At 52.9% G+C, this 16815-nt stretch overlaps 11 protein-coding genes across 11 annotated transcripts; 7 read left to right on the top strand and 4 right to left on the bottom strand.

Moving 5' to 3' along the window:
- Positions 1 to 207: 207 nt before the first annotated feature.
- Positions 208 to 683, top strand: CLAFUR5_12761 (uncharacterized protein; the record flags this gene model as incomplete). The annotated part of the gene is made up of 2 exons (XM_047911909.1): positions 208 to 424; positions 484 to 683. The coding sequence occupies 2 exons, from the start codon at positions 208 to 210 to the stop codon at positions 681 to 683; spliced, it is 417 nt and encodes a 138-aa protein (XP_047768244.1).
- A 146-nt stretch (positions 684 to 829) lies between these two features.
- On the bottom strand, positions 830 to 2293 carry CLAFUR5_12762 (O-acetyltransferase PaAT-1; the record flags this gene model as incomplete). The annotated part of the gene is made up of 1 exon (XM_047911910.1): positions 830 to 2293. One exon carries the CDS (start codon positions 2291 to 2293, stop codon positions 830 to 832), a length of 1464 nt encoding a protein of 487 aa, XP_047768245.1.
- Positions 2294 to 4007: 1714 nt separating this feature from the next.
- CLAFUR5_12763 (FAD-dependent monooxygenase DEP4) lies at positions 4008 to 4680 on the top strand (the record flags this gene model as incomplete). Its single annotated transcript, XM_047911911.1, has 2 exons — positions 4008 to 4050; positions 4109 to 4680. The coding sequence occupies 2 exons, from the start codon at positions 4008 to 4010 to the stop codon at positions 4678 to 4680; spliced, it is 615 nt and encodes a 204-aa protein (XP_047767741.1).
- Positions 4681 to 4920: 240 nt separating this feature from the next.
- Positions 4921 to 5505, top strand: CLAFUR5_12764 (uncharacterized protein; the record flags this gene model as incomplete). The annotated part of the gene is made up of 1 exon (XM_047911912.1): positions 4921 to 5505. The coding sequence occupies one exon, from the start codon at positions 4921 to 4923 to the stop codon at positions 5503 to 5505; it is 585 nt and encodes a 194-aa protein (XP_047768240.1).
- Positions 5506 to 7053: 1548 nt separating this feature from the next.
- Positions 7054 to 7377, top strand: CLAFUR5_12765 (uncharacterized protein; the record flags this gene model as incomplete). The annotated part of the gene is made up of 1 exon (XM_047911913.1): positions 7054 to 7377. The coding sequence occupies one exon, from the start codon at positions 7054 to 7056 to the stop codon at positions 7375 to 7377; it is 324 nt and encodes a 107-aa protein (XP_047768241.1).
- Positions 7378 to 8896: 1519 nt separating this feature from the next.
- On the top strand, positions 8897 to 9694 carry CLAFUR5_12766 (uncharacterized protein; the record flags this gene model as incomplete). The annotated part of the gene is made up of 1 exon (XM_047911914.1): positions 8897 to 9694. One exon carries the CDS (start codon positions 8897 to 8899, stop codon positions 9692 to 9694), a length of 798 nt encoding a protein of 265 aa, XP_047768242.1.
- Positions 9695 to 10204: 510 nt separating this feature from the next.
- CLAFUR5_12767 (uncharacterized protein) lies at positions 10205 to 11026 on the top strand (the record flags this gene model as incomplete). Its single annotated transcript, XM_047911915.1, has 1 exon — positions 10205 to 11026. One exon carries the CDS (start codon positions 10205 to 10207, stop codon positions 11024 to 11026), a length of 822 nt encoding a protein of 273 aa, XP_047767740.1.
- Positions 11027 to 11227: 201 nt separating this feature from the next.
- On the bottom strand, positions 11228 to 12229 carry CLAFUR5_12768 (uncharacterized protein; the record flags this gene model as incomplete). Its single annotated transcript, XM_047911916.1, has 1 exon — positions 11228 to 12229. The coding sequence occupies one exon, from the start codon at positions 12227 to 12229 to the stop codon at positions 11228 to 11230; it is 1002 nt and encodes a 333-aa protein (XP_047768246.1).
- A 490-nt stretch (positions 12230 to 12719) lies between these two features.
- Positions 12720 to 13003, bottom strand: CLAFUR5_20096 (uncharacterized protein; the record flags this gene model as incomplete). The annotated part of the gene is made up of 2 exons (XM_059462938.1): positions 12720 to 12737; positions 12803 to 13003. 2 exons carry the CDS (start codon positions 13001 to 13003, stop codon positions 12720 to 12722), a joined length of 219 nt encoding a protein of 72 aa, XP_059319147.1.
- Positions 13004 to 13194: 191 nt separating this feature from the next.
- CLAFUR5_12769 (uncharacterized protein) lies at positions 13195 to 13782 on the bottom strand (the record flags this gene model as incomplete). The annotated part of the gene is made up of 1 exon (XM_047911917.1): positions 13195 to 13782. The coding sequence occupies one exon, from the start codon at positions 13780 to 13782 to the stop codon at positions 13195 to 13197; it is 588 nt and encodes a 195-aa protein (XP_047768247.1).
- A 486-nt stretch (positions 13783 to 14268) lies between these two features.
- CLAFUR5_12770 (uncharacterized protein) lies at positions 14269 to 15325 on the top strand (the record flags this gene model as incomplete). The annotated part of the gene is made up of 2 exons (XM_047911918.1): positions 14269 to 14997; positions 15062 to 15325. The coding sequence occupies 2 exons, from the start codon at positions 14269 to 14271 to the stop codon at positions 15323 to 15325; spliced, it is 993 nt and encodes a 330-aa protein (XP_047767836.1).
- Between the last annotated feature and the right edge of the window lie 1490 nt (positions 15326 to 16815).

A 16815-nucleotide genomic window follows, 5' to 3' on the forward strand; every position in this document is an offset into this window, starting at 1 on the left:
CGGTGAAGAACTTCGAGCTTCTGCAGCCAACAAGCGCAACGACATACAACACACGGCTGAGGGATCAGCGTTGCAGTCTACGCTAGAGTGCGGCGATGGACTGGGCAGAGCCTTTAGTCCGCCGCCATGGAGCTGCACAAGAACGTCTTGGGAAGGTAGGTCCGTTTGTCTATCCGACCTCACTCGCACCTTTACAGGACAGTCAGCATGAAGTACTCGATCCTCGCCTCTCTCCTGGTCTCGCTGGCATGCGCCGCCCCATCTCCAGTAGTCACACCAGTGGCTGAGCTCGAGAAGCGCCAGAGCTCGAACGTGAACGTCAACGGCGTTGGCATCAGATCAGCATCCGCTGCTCGCGTCAGACAGTCTTTCACAGCGTCTGGTGTCGTGCCAACCCTGATCCCAACCGAAACTTTCTGCACTGGTACGTCTCCGGCGTAGGCGGAGCCAACAAGGAAACTGTCACCATCTACGAGCTCCCAGCACCAGCCAGCCCGCTCGAGCAGCACAGGTACACTTTCCTCGTCTATCGCGAGCCTGCTGGATACAGCCCAAACATTCTCGGTGCACAGGTCCGGCTGGCGTTTGATCTGCTGGGGTACACGAGGGCCGGTGGATTGGGGCAGCCGATTGCTGGGAACTTTTTCAACCAGTCGCTTACCAATGGTATTGTTCCATCTTAGAGGGATGGAGAATTGATGCTATTAATTTGGATTGATGGGAACATGACTTCATGAGTGTTGTCGTCTGGTGTACATACCTTGGTTTATTCACACATTTATGCAGATTCTGTTTCCTGTACAACTCTGAGTCTGAAACTCAACCTCCCTCACCTCTTCCCTTCTATCCCCAACCTCGTAACAATCCGCCTGCCCACCGTAACACTCGGCTCATCCAAAAACACCGTCCCCACATGCGCTATCGCCATGTTCATCGGCACAATAATCGCCAACGACACCAAAAACCTCGTCGTAAGTCCATGAATCCCAAAATCCGGTATCACCAGCAAATTATCCAGCCAGGACGTAATCTCCGGCTGCACCTGTCTCCCAAATGTTCGATACACTTTATCCGACAGCGTCCAGATCATGGGCATGTGGATGAGGTATAGTGAGAAACTGATCCGACCGAGGTATTGAAGTGCTTTCGTTGAGAAGAAATGCTGCAGCCAGGAGATGCGAAGCACGCCGTAGACTAGGAGCAGCGCGCCCCAGGATTGCCACCAGCGCCAGTACTCGTTTTCCGCGTAGGCTTTGGGGATTAGGGAGGTGAGGAATCCGAAGCCGAGGGTGTTGGATGAGACTTGGAGTTCGCGGATTCCAGCGGGTTGGCAGAGGAGGAGCCAGCCTGTGAGAAAGGAGATATGGTGGATAACGCTCTTTCCCAGGGGAGAAATTTGTCGGGGGAGGAGTGTATGGTCGTAGAGTTCTTGGTCGTTCATGGCTAAGGTGACGCCCCACATGAAGCAGGCTGTGGACCATTGGTATGTCCCCATGCAAACCAGGCCTGTGACGATGAAGAGAGCCATGCGGATACTGGGAGGGACCCGGCTGTAGAGTGCGAGAAGGAAGAAGACGATGATGCTGCCTTTGAATTCGGTGGCGATCGTGTAGGCCGGTGGGTTGTAGACGAACCAGTGATCTTGCTGGCCGTGTCCGACGAAGGGGTTGATGAGGCGAGTGATCTCCCAGATCCAGCGCGATAGCTCTGCGAAGATGTTCGCCTCCGGTTCAGGAAATCCTAACTTCGGTGCAAGGCCAAAGGGAGCTTGCATCCAGAGTGCGAAGATGAGACTGAATGCTGCCGGCGGGATGAAGAGGCGGAAGGGACGACGGATGGTGGAGGATATAAGACTGGTATACGTCTTCTGCAGCTGGCCATCCCGCAATTTCTTCAGCGGTGAGATGGAGAGAACATATCCCGAAAGCACGAAAAAGATCGCAACCGCCGCATTCCCGCCCGTGAAGAAGACGCGGAAGAAGGGGAGTTGGAACAGGGAGTGAAGGCCATTGGGTCCCGCGCCGTAGCCGAAGAGAAGGTCGTCGCGCGGGTCGTAGAACCAGGAGAGGTGGTGGTAGAAGAAGACGAGGAATGCTGCTAGGCCTCGCAGTCCGGTGAGGAAGTCGGTATTTCGTGGAGATGATGTGGTGGTGGGAGAGTCTCGATGTAGTGCGGCGTCTTGATGCGAGGTGTTGAGGGGGTCTTCTGAAAGGATGTCCTGGTTATGCTGGGGGATGGTCTTTTCGTCGAAGTCGTCTAGTTCGACTTCAGGTCGGGAGGAAGATGAGGCCATTGGATCGTCATGGGCTTGGTGAGTATTGTCGTCCAGTCGTGGATGTTAGCAAGACATGATGGATTGGGGTTGATGTTCAAGAGATGGAGTCGCAATGCTTCGTCGTCCAGTTCTACGTGGCTGGACCGCGGTCGATTTCGTAGCGCGAACTCTAATAAGCCGCGAATCTTGCGCGTGAAGTCATTGCATGGAGATCGAGATGCTGAAGCTGTATTACATTGGGGCTGCCTCATATCTTTGCAGTGACCCAGATAAATTGCTATACGATTGGAGCGGGAGCCAACGATGTGATGTGAACTGAAAGACCATAACGAGCTCCATCAAGCAGGTGCTGATATAATGCACGTTCTGGTAAATATAGATAGCATGGTGTATTTCTGGTCACATTTTCAACATCATTCAGCATCGTTCTCTCTCATTCCTTGCTTCCTCTTCATCAATCATGACTGCTTCGACGCATCTTCTACGCGCCTCAGGATCTTCCGGAGTGACGGGCGAGGTCCCAGTCCGCCCTGCTCAGATATGGACCCCCGTCGGAACCCGGGACGCGGCATGTTGTCACACCAATGCGTCTGACATGTCGTGCATGGCTGTCTGCACAGTGCGCACCGTGTAGCTTCGCAATTCGAGACGTGGCAGATACTGCATGTCATGCTGGCCGAGAGTCTTGACCTGATGTTGAGAGAGGGGTCAATGTTAAGATCACGGAGAGGGGTTGATCTCGCTGCTTGTGCACAGCGGTTGTCGGTGAATGCTGGGGTATGCTCTCACGTGTTGTAGAGTTGCTGTTAGAAGGGATGTCTAGTTAGGGAGCAGAGTAAACCCTGATATGCTCTTATATGCTGCTGACTCCTCTCAGATGTGGCGGGAGTAGGTCTCGAGGACGATCCAAGGGTGAAACAAACTGGGAACGCAATGGTTCAGCGGGCCTCGAGGTACGGCAGTGTCTTGCATGATGTGAGCGCCACGAGAAGAATCACGTCACAGATGCAGACCAGGCTCATCCTGAGCATTTGACGGAGGATTGGCGCTACTAGTGCCTCAGAGAAATTTGTAGAGAGGGGCTTCGGGATGTGAGCACAAAGACACCCATCTGACTACAGTTCTCGCAGGCATTGGAGTCCTTTGTGTATCCTGCCACCCTCCTGCCACGTGTATAAGCTGCCGCTGGCCTCAGACGAGAGTTGACGGATTTGATCCTGCAGAATCCTTGGCCCCGCCCTCCACTGTTCCAACACGCAACATCACACGAGCACTATGCTGACGCCGCTGGCCCTTCCACTCTCACCATTGATTGATGTCACACCATGTCTCGACTGATTAAACACCGTGGCTGAGAAATGGCGTTCCACGAAGCGAGAGTCAACATAATGACTACAGCAGCTTACACTGGCCAGCCCTTGCGACTAAGATCCTGATGGAGCGTCTCCGAGCTACCAGAGGTACACCGGGTCGGATCTGATCAGCCTTATGAAGATGGCCCGCCGCATTGAACCTGCATTCGCTTACAGCTTAGGGCTGAAGCACCACAATGTGGGAAACCGCTTCACAGTAAGCGCTGGGTGGCGAAGTTGCTACGCTGGCTTGACTGCGGCACCAAAGATGGGCTTACAACAAATTCAGCCGCAGGGTAAAGATTGCTGCTATATCAGTTCGATGTCAATCCAACCACTACCCTGCTCACTGATACGATCCTCTCCCCACAGTTGTCAACATGACAGAGCACGAACACTTTGATGTGGTAGTGGTTGGCGCAGGTATGATCACTCACATCGCGAAAAGCTAGCCGCACCTGACGATGGCTGATATTTCTAGGCATCTCGAGCCTTTCAGCAGCCAAGGAATACCTGCAGTGTGCGCCCAAGACGAACCTCTTGATTCTCAACGACAACAAGACTACTGGAGGTGTTTGGTCAGAAGACAGGACTTATTCTGGTCTACAGACAAACAACCTTCGAGGCACCCTCGAGCTCCCTGATCATCCTTTTGGCGACCATCTTGGCATCAAGCAAATGGAGCATCCGACTGGCGAAGCAGTGCATCGGTACCTCCTGGAATATGCCGAGAAGTTCAAGATCAGTCATCGTGTACGCCATGAGACTAAAGCTCTCGATGTACAGAAGCTTGACGGTGGCTGGAAACTGATGGTTGACAACAAAGGTCGGCAACACAGCATCACAGCAGACAAGCTCATAGTCGGTACTGGTCTGCAATCAATTCCGCAATCTTTACGCCTCAAAGGCAATGCGCCGATCTTTCATGCTGGATTGCTAGTCGAAGCAAGAGCAGTACTAGGTAAAGATAATGACGTCCATCGGGTCACCGTGTGTGGTGCTTCCAAGTATGGGTGGGACTGCGTGTACAACATGGCGTCTGCTGGCAAGTAAGTCGATTGGGCGATCCGCAAGTCTGGCCATGGATCTATATGAATCAGTGACATAATCATGAAGATACCGATCGCTGGTATCATGAACGCAGAGAAGCTATTCACGACCCGCTTCGTAGACTGGTTTAGCCCATGTGTGTTCGATCCACAAGATGGTAGTGGATGGTGACGGCGGTTCTTGCACGGAACCTGGCTGGGAAGGAAGATCGTGAAGGGCTTCTGGAACAACGTTGGTGAAGACATGCTGAACCAGAGCGGGTTTCGTAAGAACTCCAGCACCAAGACCCTTGAGCCGGGCTGTGACTTCTTCGATATTGGCACAAATTTTGCAACGTTGAACTACCCAACGGACATTCTGGAGTACGTTCGATCAGGTCAGGTCAAAGTCCATCGCGAGAATGTCTCACACCTGTCGAATCATGCCGTTCATCTCGAAAACGGCACCATCCTCGAATCTAATGGCATCATCGCCAGCTCCGGCTGGCTATGGCGACCAACGCTCGACTTCAAAGACAAACACCTTCACACCGATCTTGGTCTACCCAGCATCGACTACACTCCCTCGCAAACAGAGCACTGGGCAGCTCTGGACCGCAAAGCTGACGCGCACCTCTTCAAGCAATTCCCAATGCTCAAAGCCCGTCCTCGCCCACCCCACTCCGAAGACGTCCGCCGCGACGACCAGCTCAACGACCTCAAACCCCGCGAAAAGAAACCCATCTACACCCCTCAACGCTTCTACCACGCCATCATCCCCCCCCCCCCAACCTCCCCGACCGCACCCTCGCATTCGTCGGCTACGGTCCGAACGTGTCCCACGGCATGAAAGCTGAACTTACAGGACTATGGATATATGCATACTTCAACGATAAGCTCGCTGTAGATCCTGTTAGGCATGTCGAGGATTTGGAGTGTGAGGCGGCGCTCATGCAGAGGTGGGCGTATCATAGGCATACGTATGGGTATGGGGAGAGACAGCCGGATTATGTTTGGGATGGTGTGCCGTTTGCGGATTTGTTGAGGGATTTGGGGATGAAGGGGACGAGGAAGAGTGGTTGGAGGAAGGAGTGATTTGAGGCGTACGGGCCGGGGATTATAGTGGTGTTACGGAGGAGTGGTTGGCGATGCAGAGGGCGAAGCAGGCGTAGAGTGTGGTTCAACGAGGTGGACCATGGGGCCGGCTCATGACATCGAGCTAGTGCTGTCATCTTTCTGCTAATGTGCGAGTCTAGGCGAATCTATGTTTATGCGACGAGCTCGGCTTCATCTGCCACAAAGTCTTGCTTCCTTCTCCTTGACTGTACTTTGCACACAACTGGCGACCATAGACACGCAGCTGTACGGACTCAGGCACAACCATGCTATCTGGCGTCTAACCTCAACACAGAACCGCTTCTTTACGGACCCTCACCCAGACACTGTCCTGTCTACCATGGTTGGACCTTTCTGCTGAGGATTACATAGCGAGACTACACACATCGAAGGTCATGATTTCTATCGAGAGTAATGACGGGATATGACGGGATCAAATGACATCCTCAAGCCGTGCAAGTTATCGCTGAGCTGCTGCTTCGTTGTGGGTCGCTCATGGCTTGAACAAGGTGACAGCTAGCTTAGGAGCACCTTAGGTGAACGGAATGGGAGAAAGGTTTCGAAACGCAAGGTTACCGCCTTTCTAGGTGAATGGAGTGAACCTCTTATGAAGCTACGACACGTGCCCCGACCCTCCCGCCAAACGCTCATCCCATCCAGCTTCCGATCAAGCCTACACTCACAAACTCCGACACAAGCTCACCGCACCGGAATACTTCTGACCCAGCTACTAGCCATCCTTTCCGCAGGCCGATCTCATTCCACGAATTCTAGCATCATCATGCTTGGAATCATGCTCGCAATCATGCTCGGATTCATGCTCGGATTCATGCTTCAAATCATGCTACCTCCGATGGCCACAGGCTTTCACGTCATGGTGATTGCATGCTTCGCAATTAAGATCCTCGAACACATCCGTGGCGTCGCTTCGACCATGATACTCTCTTACCGGTTATGGCCACGCGCATCACATGAACTATCAAAGACGGACATCATTAGCTCACTACCATCACACGACGGCACGCTCGACCCGGACGAGCTATGCGCCTTTTGTCGCGACAAGCACACAGAGCCGCGAGTACTTCTCTGTGGCCACATCTACTGCAAGGGCTGCCTCGAGACACTCATCAAGCGCAATCACAACCGATGTGGTCTCTGCCACCGAGCTTACTATTCGCTCCACATGCTCCGACCAACAGCTAGACTTCAGAAAAGGCAAAGGCGCGCGAAAATTGCGGTCATACTACACTTCGTGTACTACGTTCCCAACGCGATATGCTTCATGGCAGTCATCGTCAGTCTTGTCGCAGGTAGCGATGGTATTTACTACCTGCCATCCGTGTTCAAGTCTGGCATAACCATGGCTATAGGCTGTGTGGCCTCCGTGTACGTCGCAGGATGCTATATGCATAGGGTGTTTTTTCTAATCCACCTCAAGAAACACATGGAATTATTCGAAGAGGAGTGGTGGACGAAACCGCTTCCAGAAGACAAGTCTGGAGGCTTCCTGGAGACTACTATGGTTATACTGGTGACCATTCTGCTGCTCTTTGTGGTGTCGGTCGAACTGGACTCGAAAGCGGTGTTGAGTCTGCTAGCCGGATGATCTTCGCCAATGCGAACCAATCGACCACTGGCAGACAGAAGAAGAGTACTGCAACGGTCTGAGTTGTATATGGTGAAGGGAGCAACGATATCATGTGAGAATGGCTCCAATTACGATGACGTCAGATGCAAAGGAGTGAATAGAAGATAGTCATGTGAATCAATGCATGGTCCAAGCGTTCAGGCTTGCTTTATCCAATACAGATAGTAAGTTCATCGGTGACATTCGAGCTATAAGCCAACACCATCCGAATCAATATCGTCATCGCCGACGTGGAAGTTGTTCCTACACCATGCCGAGCCCAACCATTATCGCTCTGGTCGCGTTGGCTTTATGTTATCAGTATTTTCACTGGCATGATCGAAACATTCTGAATCACTTCTACTATCATGTAAGTACTCCACATAATTTTCGACGTCCTTCGAGACCTCCGACCGGTACATCGTAAGTGGCCGATACACTACTCTCTGGCCGATCGACTCTCGAAGGACGACATCACCAGGACACTACCAGAACACACAGACGCCTTACCTGCTGGAGAGATATGCGCTTTCTGTCGAGACAGCCACAGCCTGCCTCGGAAGCTCCCTTGCGGACACATTTATTGCACAGCCTGCATTGCCACCCTCTTCGACTATGCGCAGGACCACTGTGGCCTGTGTTACCAAAAGTGGTGCTCGATTAGCACCGCAGCACCATCTGTCGAGTCCCAGAAGTTTGCTCTCGATGTAAGGAGGAGACTGATGGCGGAACTTGGCCATTGGGCGGTGACAGCCACGACCCTGGTCATATTCCTCGGACTATACCCGCGACTAAGGAGGAATGCCATCGCCCGAAGCACCATCGGGTTTCCAGTTGTCTTGGTCCATCTCTTGCTGTATATGAACTATCGGACACAGAAACTCTTGTTGAGACAGTTCACCAGGTGTATGAGAGTCTTCGGTGAGGGGTGGTGGTTGAATCTACCCGAGCATGCTCCCTCGGACGGACTTTCTCCAATGGGACTCAGTGTCATGGCTATGGGTTTGCTGGTCATAGTGGTTTGGCAATGTGGAACACGCTAAGAAGAGGAGGCTGATAGCATACAAATGGAGAAAAGGAGCTTGGGGAGTCGGATTCCCTCCGGTAGCGCCTAAGGACAGGGTCGGATTGGCTTTTAGGTATTGCATTTGCATACATCGAGTACTTCGCAACCAGGCAGCCGAAGGGAGTTTTATGACCTACAGCAGGGGTATAGGCTTGACAGTAGTAAGCCCGAGCATAGCAGATAACAAAACGGTGGGGGGACCGGCCGTGTATCGTCACATGTATACACGGACGAGCGCCAAGTGAATGATCTAAGTGAATGACCCCAGCCGAGCAACAATGCAGTTCCATTACTGTAACGTCTGTTCTCTTGACATCTGCACTCGAGGAGAACCAACTTTAGACCACTAAAGGACTAGCTTGCTCAGGACTCATCGCCAATTGACCACCTCGCACAGCATTATCCGACAAGTTTTCACGGAAGAGCTCTGCAATGTCGCCACTCGGTCCAATCATGGCCGGAATCGCCTATGTCATAGATATTATCATCGACGCCTTCAACCCGTGGAAGACTCCATTCCACGTCGCACTGATCGCCGCGGTCCTTAGTAAGATCATCCGGGACATCTCTACCTTCCTTCACGCCATCATACCAGTCTACAACAAAGGGCCGATCACTCGATATAGCCAATTACTCGCCTCTAAAAGGAAAATCATTGAGTCCTTACCTGGTATCAGTCGAGCACTCGCCGAGGACGAGACATGTGCACTTTGTAAAGATCAGCACGTCGAGCCTCTCGAGCTGCCATGCCAACACGTCTACTGCAAGGCTTGCCTTGAGACGCTTATGGACCATGGATACAACTACTGCGGTCTATGCAAGCGGCAATGCTACTCCTTGGAAGATCTGCCCCCGACTGATTTAGCGAGAAGGAAGGCTTCAAAAGCTCAGCGAGTTCTGTACAGCCATCTCATCTCTTGCGGGTTGGCTGCCACAGGCTTGCTTGTGTTCGTGTCACTATGGCCGAACATACTTGCTGCCCTCGCAGCCGCCGGTGGATCTGGGCTAGCCTACGAGCTACTCTGTGTCTTTGCGGCTTTCTACTTCTACCAGGTCTGCGTGCTCAAGATTGAGACGGGCCGTATCGACAACCTTGACGAGGAGTGGGGACAGAATATTCTCTTGAGGAATGGCTTTGCACTAATCTGGTTCGTCTGGACTTGCCTCGTGCTGGCAATGTTCTGCAACGTACTGAAGTGGATGTTGATTGTGTGGTACTTGGGCGCATGAGCAGGGTTGGGTATGTGGCCGGTTTGAGATGCACATGCTCCACAAAAATGTTATGGTCCAGTTATTGGGTGGGTTCAGCCAGCTCGATGGAGTTCGCAAGTTATCTCGTTCAGGAAGCTAGAGGACCTGCAAATGATGATGGAGGATTGCTGGCCTCTCTTTCGGCTTCAAAGTATACTGGAAGATTCAGCGCCATGGAGTCGCGTATCAGAGTACACTATCAGCCGCATCGAATACATACGAAGCTTCAGATACTGGCATGTGACAGAGGATACGCAACTCTAATCATACCGCTAAAAGCGTGAGTGTAATTGATCCGGACAAGCAACGGCGAAGCAGGAATCACATGGGCTTAGCGAGAAGTGAATATGGGCAAGGCGATCGCTCTTACCTTGGCACTCATTAAACTTCCATCACATTTTCATCTTGGTGTCTTCTTCCCCTCTTCTTTCTTGACACTCTTGCGACATCTACAACACACACGCCTATCTTCCTGCATCACCTCCCAGTATGACGTTCCCACTTTCGCTGTCAAGCGGCTCGGTCGGTTCAGCAATACTACTTGGCCTTTTCATCTACGCGCTCACCACAGGACTCGACCATGTTTTCGAGCCTTCGGTAGCCACTCCTCTACGCTGGATATTGTTCGCAGCAGTGCTCTTAGAGATGCTGGGCGACCTCATCTTGATCAACGCACATGTTCATCTCGCTCTAGGCGGATGGCCGACGCGACGATACGGAAGATTGCCCTCGAAGGACCAGATCATCGGATCACTTGCGCCCTACCTGGAAGCAGTAGCCAAGGATGACATATGCGCATTCTGCAGAGGCCCTTACGAAGATCCTCTCGAGCTACCGTGCAATCATCTGTACTGCAAGGACTGTGTCAAGACTCTGATCGAGTATGGGCATAACAAGTGTGGTCTCTGCTACCAGGAATTCTACGGTCCTGCCGGACCTGTGCTTTCAGCAACGGCGAGGAGCAAGCGCACCGAGGCCAAATCCGAACTACTCTGGGACCTGATGCTCTGGTTGATGCATGCAATCTGCCTCCTGTTGATTGTGATGTACTGGACTAGCATCCACGCCATTCTCGACTCCAAGTCCTGGGAGCTTGTGGCAGCTGGTCATCTCACCCTTGCGATGCTCACCACAGCGTACCTGATACAGGTCATGCTCTTCGCAGAGATATTAGACTGTATTTCGAACTTCCGAGAAGATTGGTGGAGAGAGATTCACAAGTGCAGACGCTGGAGAGCATGGTATTGGGTATTGGACTGCGTCGCTGTGGTTGCAGTGGCTTTGGTTGTAGCCAAGCTGCTGTGGAAATGAGTCAGATGCCATCGAACAAGAGGAAGAGATGGTTCCAAGTAGTGACCACTGTGAGGCGGAGTGTCGAGGTGGTACACCCAGTACTTAGTGATGGTGAAGATGACCGAGATCATGGGGTGATAGATTGCTAATGTGGTCCTGAATCCGGAAGGCTTCGTGCAAAGTGGCCTTCACGTGGAAGAAATACATCTTTCATCCTTATCACTTGACCCAGCTCTTGCCTTTACCACGCACAATATTATCGTAGCCAGACTCGATGAGCGCAGACGTCAAGCCAATACGATCTTGCATGCCTACCATGGCAGCACAGATGACCACAATATCCTCGATCAGGTGTTCCGTAAGAGTATCGCTTTGTGGAATGGTCAAGATACCACTATGCTTCGCCCATGGTGCACTGCGAGTGTACGCTGCCAAGATCTTGTCTGAGTTCTCAGCGGCCAGGACTTGGGTCGGGAAAGGTGTCCGTGGATCGCGATCGCCATAAGAACCAGACCCTTCAGCATTATCATGAGGTCCGACCCACTCGGGCTGCTTCTCGTGGATAATTTCTGAAGGTGTCTTGACCGGAGGGCTTCCCACTGCGGCCGCTACAGCCCCTTGGTCTGTGGAGGTCTTCCATTCCACCCTCACTCCACTCAATGCCGGTAGATCAATACCATATGTCGTACTCAGCCATCCTGTGCAAGCCATGAAGCGATCCGTGGGACTAACATGTCTTGCTCCTCGTTCCTCGATTTCAGCTTCGTGGGGCTGGAAGGTAATGGTTGGGCCACAACCAGGCCAGACCACCTTTGGAAACTTGATGGTAGCGATCTCGCTCGCGGAAGCCTTTCTGGCAAAGCATGGGGTCTTCCTATGCATCGTGGCATCACGCGTGGTGCTGTATACGAGCTGCCAAGATGGCGGTGCCGGAGACGGTCTCTCCGGACTAATAGTAATGGTCCAGAAGTCGAGTGTAGGCTTTCGGAGTGTCACTAAATACCTCAAAACAGTAGAAGTCGGCATTGCGGACCCATTTGGGGCAACAATGGATTTCTCCGAGTCCCGATAGCTTTGTCGCTTTGCCTGTTTCTCATCATGCATGGCAGCATCAGCGGCAGGATTATGACGGTGAGCATTTTGCGAGTCTACTTCACGGTGATGTGGAGGAACTGTCTCGCCTTTTCCGATCTCCTGTGCTCGATCGGTCTGGCTAGCCATGATTATGTTGCCCCTAGCTGAAGAGGAGCATAAGCAAGAAGGACTGAACCCAAACTGCTGCAGAAGAACGACTCAGCAGGCCGACAGCGTACTGTTGTACCCCCGAATCTGATTGACAATGACCAAATGGGAACAGGAACGGTTGTAGGCAGGCCAGGCTGTGGGGAAAATCGATGTTGCTGTAGAAAAAGCACACGAACCCCCAAGCGAGGTGGCAATAGCGATCGTGTTGTGGTCCCGCGCCGAGTCGCCCACCCAGCCCGAGCTCCTTCACATCTCACTTCACCTTGATAACATGCACATACTGACTTGACAGCACGTTTGATAAATTGTGGCTGGGTACGCAGAGCTTCAAAGAACGCCTGATCTAGTAGCTTCTCAATCTCCTTGATCCTCAGAAACGCTCACACTCCAATGTGACAAAGGCCTAGGCTAGACGTTAAGAAGGTGCCAGGTGAAAGGCGCGATCGATGGCTTCAAGAGTCTGCCTTCAGCAGCCATCATAGCACTAACGGACAAGTCAGCAAAGTACAAGAGACCAAGCACGAGAGGTGTAGAGACCGAGGAACGTACGTCTCTAGGTAGTGTTTTCTCCTTCTTGTAGAAGCTGCAGCAGTCTGACGCCGCTACGGCCTCCTCGACTTCTCTGGAGCAGCCAGCGAACATGAGCACTGTGGCCACAATAGCCAGGAGGATCTTCATAGTCGATTGTGTCCAACTCAGGCTTCGTGGTATGGCAATGGCTGACGCAGGAAGATGTCTGCGCAGTATCATAATTTAGACCGTATGTGGCGGTCAGTCTGGGGTCAACGATTCATACACTGTGACTCGTTCCACAGGTTGAGCTGTTTCGCTGGGTGATCATTGCGAAAGATAGTCTTCTCCTTTTTGGATGATCCCAGTCGGTTGACAGCTTTTCGCCATGGCTATGAACAGAAGGCAGACGTAAATTTTACCGGTATCATCTACACAGGTACCTCGACGAAGTTCCAGTGTTCGTCGTCCCAGTGCTCTGTGGCCAGTGTCATACACCGTGTTTCGCGTCCAGATATGATCCCGGATTGTTCCAAAGGCACATGCGAGCTTCGGTTCAGAGGCCAGCTTTGACCTTTAGGCAGGACGACATGCTTCTCGCATTCTCTCAGTACGCACCAGCACGGCGCACCCACAACGACGGCTGGCTTACTACCCAGTCGTTGCCGCAGTAGAGCAGTAATTCGCGTCAATCCTCGAGCCTCGTGCGGCACCAGATTTGTGGCGTTTGGTTCACGTGATGCAGCGCGGGTCAGATCTAGTACGACGGTCATGTTTGGGGAGCTTCTCAGCGGCTGTAGAGCACGAATCGCGTGGCACCAGTCATCGTAGAGAGGCTCGAGCAGTCTTACACCGAAGCTGCTTGCGTTGCGGTGGTCTTCGTCTTGTGGGGAGACCTGGCCAGTGAGAGGTGCATAGACTTCAAGGCTGAGCTGTTTGTCGGCCTCGTCGGTGGAGGTCAGGTTTGAAAGTGCTTGATCGAGATCTTGAGGAGCTGATACGGTGATTTGCAGCACCATAATGGCTGCAAAGCCCAGGCACTGCAGGTGTGGTGTCGTTGCACAGAGATAGAACCGATTACAAGGAGAAGCGACAGCTCTCAGACCATGAATGATGCTAGGCCAAATGAAGACGACGTGGTCTGAAGTCTCAGCGGCTCCATCTCGCGATTCGTGCGAGGCTGCAACGTCGTCTCCCACTTCTGCTTCATCCATCAGTGGCACTTGCCACGGCAGCAGCTGTCGCCGACGGCAGTCCCACGAGATGAGGGGAGGGAGACTTGCGCCAAGGCACATGCATCCTTTGTGAGAGCTAGATTCACTGCTGCCGCGTCCCGCTAAGAGACGTCATTCGTAGTAATCGTCACATGCGCGTCTTCCAAGCCGTCTACCACTTTCCATGGCTTCACTGCCACACAGCGCCACTTCTGCTGTGCACTCTTCTTCTTGAGCACTAACAACACCTCCACACCTACCACTCACCTCTTACAGACATACCCAACAACCATGTCAGGCTCACGCATTCCCGACGAAGCACCACCCTCCTACTCGCAAGCAACCGGCTCATCACAAGCCTCGAATCCGGCACAATCAGCAGCCGGCTCCAGCAGCAACACCAATGCCAGCTCACACTTGAACGTGCCCGGCGCATCCGCAGGCGGCAAAGATGGCATTCCTACAGCCTACAGGCGAAGCATGGAGGACGAGCAGCGACCCCTACCCAAGGGCTGGGTCCGCACATACGATCCTAACAGCGAGCACCAATTCTTCGTCGACACTACGAAAGAACCACCGCGATCGATCTGGCACCATCCCTACGATGACGACGAATACCTCGCGACACTACCGACGGAAGAGCGCGAGCGAATCGAACAGGAAAGCATGAGCGACATGCTGGGCAACGGCAACCACGGCTCGAAAGAGCACATGATCCACTCGCATTCCGATGACGAGGATGATCACCAACATGCTGCGGCTGGCTCGTCTGCTGCGGGCAGCTCCGCTCAACTGCCTCCACGACCAGAGGGCAAGGGCAAGCAGCCAGAGCGCTCGTTCGGCCGCAAGCTAAAGGACAAGGTTACGGGCATGACACATGAGCAGCGTGAGCAAGAGCGGAAGAGAAGAGCCGAGGAAGAGCAGCGCATGTACGAGCAGCATTTGCGCGTGCGTCAAGCTATGACCAAGGCCATGCAGACAGGTCAGCCACAGTTGCTTGGCAAGGATCGTGATGGGAAGGTATGTAACACACCCAGCATCTTAGCAGCATACACCAGGAACGGAATTACTGACACGTCAATAGGACGTCTACATCGAGCCTCCTGCTCAGCGGCCAGGTTACCACGGCGGAGGCTACGGAAATGGCTACGGCTACAACCCATATCAGCAACCTCCAGGCGTCTACAGCACACCGAATGCACGCTACATTCGCCCGCAGGGACCTTACGCACGACCAGGGTACGGTTATGGTGGAGGTTACGGACGAGGCGGTATGGGCTACGGCATGCCTCTTGCTTTGGGTGGTGGTCTGCTTGGTGGTCTGCTGCTCGGCGACATGTTATTCTAAGCTTGACGACACTTCCAACTCCAGTCAGAGGACTACCAGCCAGATTGACGAACGATGATGGACCACGACGCGTATGAAGATCACGGCATGAATACGGGAGCTCGAGCGATAGCATGTCATGGAACGGCACTAGCAGGAACAATTGTATCCTTTGATATGGCTGACGGTAGATAGATCACACTACGTATGCCCTCGCCGGCTTTCTTTCAAACGTTGCTACACACCTCCATTCTCGCTCTCGACATCCAACATGGCCCTCCCAGCTTCTTTATGCACGACATGATGCTGATCACGGCCAGAAGCTTATTTTGACCGAAAGTACCGAAGTACTCTTCGGCCACCACTACCGACATGCACTCCACGCGGGGATTGCAGCTCGACGGCTCCACGATATACATACAAGTGTCGCCCACACCAGCGTTAACGCTACTCCACCAACATCCTACAGCATACTAAGCATGTCCCGCTTCCTCAGATCTCAAACTCTCCAAGCATTCAGACCTGCCGCCAGCCGACCATTAACACAATGCAGAGCTTTAGCTACACCGGCTACGCAACAACCGAAGTCCTACGACCAACTCACCGGCAATGAACGAGCAGCCCAAGTCCGCAGCACCCAAGGTGATAGACCACTGGACCGCTTCGTCTACGGCGCCCATCCCATCAGCGGCGCCCAGGTCGAACAAGTCAAACATGTCCGCATGCCAACTTTCACTAACCCACTCGACGAGCGAGTTTTTCGCAAACTTCACGCTGCGGCCTGTATTCGATGGCTAGGAATCAACGGTACTAGCATCTCCTCTCGTGATAGGTGATATCCGCTTGCTAACGCTCTAAGGCTACAACAACGAAGGCGCGGGCGGCCACATCACGAGGCGGAGTATACGAGGAGGGTTTATACGGATGAGATGGAGTATTGTATGTTTCAGAGTTGGTGAGTGGCACGCGTGTGAGGAATTGGTTGGTGGAATGTGCTGATGTGATCGTCTTAGCTTTGAGGATATCGTGAAGGACTCGAAGGGGGAGTTGGGAATGTTGAGTGGTGGAGAGAGCAATGGGTTCGATGTGTTCCCGAGGGCATGGTGAAGAGCGGTCGAGGATGTGGGTAGAGATGTGGGTGGCATCGCTATGTGTGAAGTTCTGCTTGCTACTCTTCTGCTCTGATGAGGGAAAGATGCCTCATGCCGAAGAATGGTAGACAGCAGCCGTGCTCCTTGGCGACGATTGCACACCTCGCGAGGTGACAGTTTCAGCGACCCTTTCGCGAAGGAAACTTTCCATTGTGCTTCTCGAACATTTCTTTTGCATATTTCCAGTCGATGCAGGACCATCCGAGTATCTACTAGCGCAACGTTCACATGCACCGAAATTAAAGTGGCGTCGCAGAAGTTCCGCGTCGACTACCGAGCGCATAAATCATAATTCCTGTTGAACAGGTACGGGTTGATGGCAGCGGAGTGGAGTAAGAGATCAATCTTCAACTGACTAAT

The sequence above is a fragment of the Fulvia fulva genome, chromosome 11, assembly GCF_020509005.1.
Source record: "Fulvia fulva chromosome 11, complete sequence".
NCBI classification, from domain to species: Eukaryota; Fungi; Ascomycota; class Dothideomycetes; order Mycosphaerellales; family Mycosphaerellaceae; genus Fulvia; species Fulvia fulva.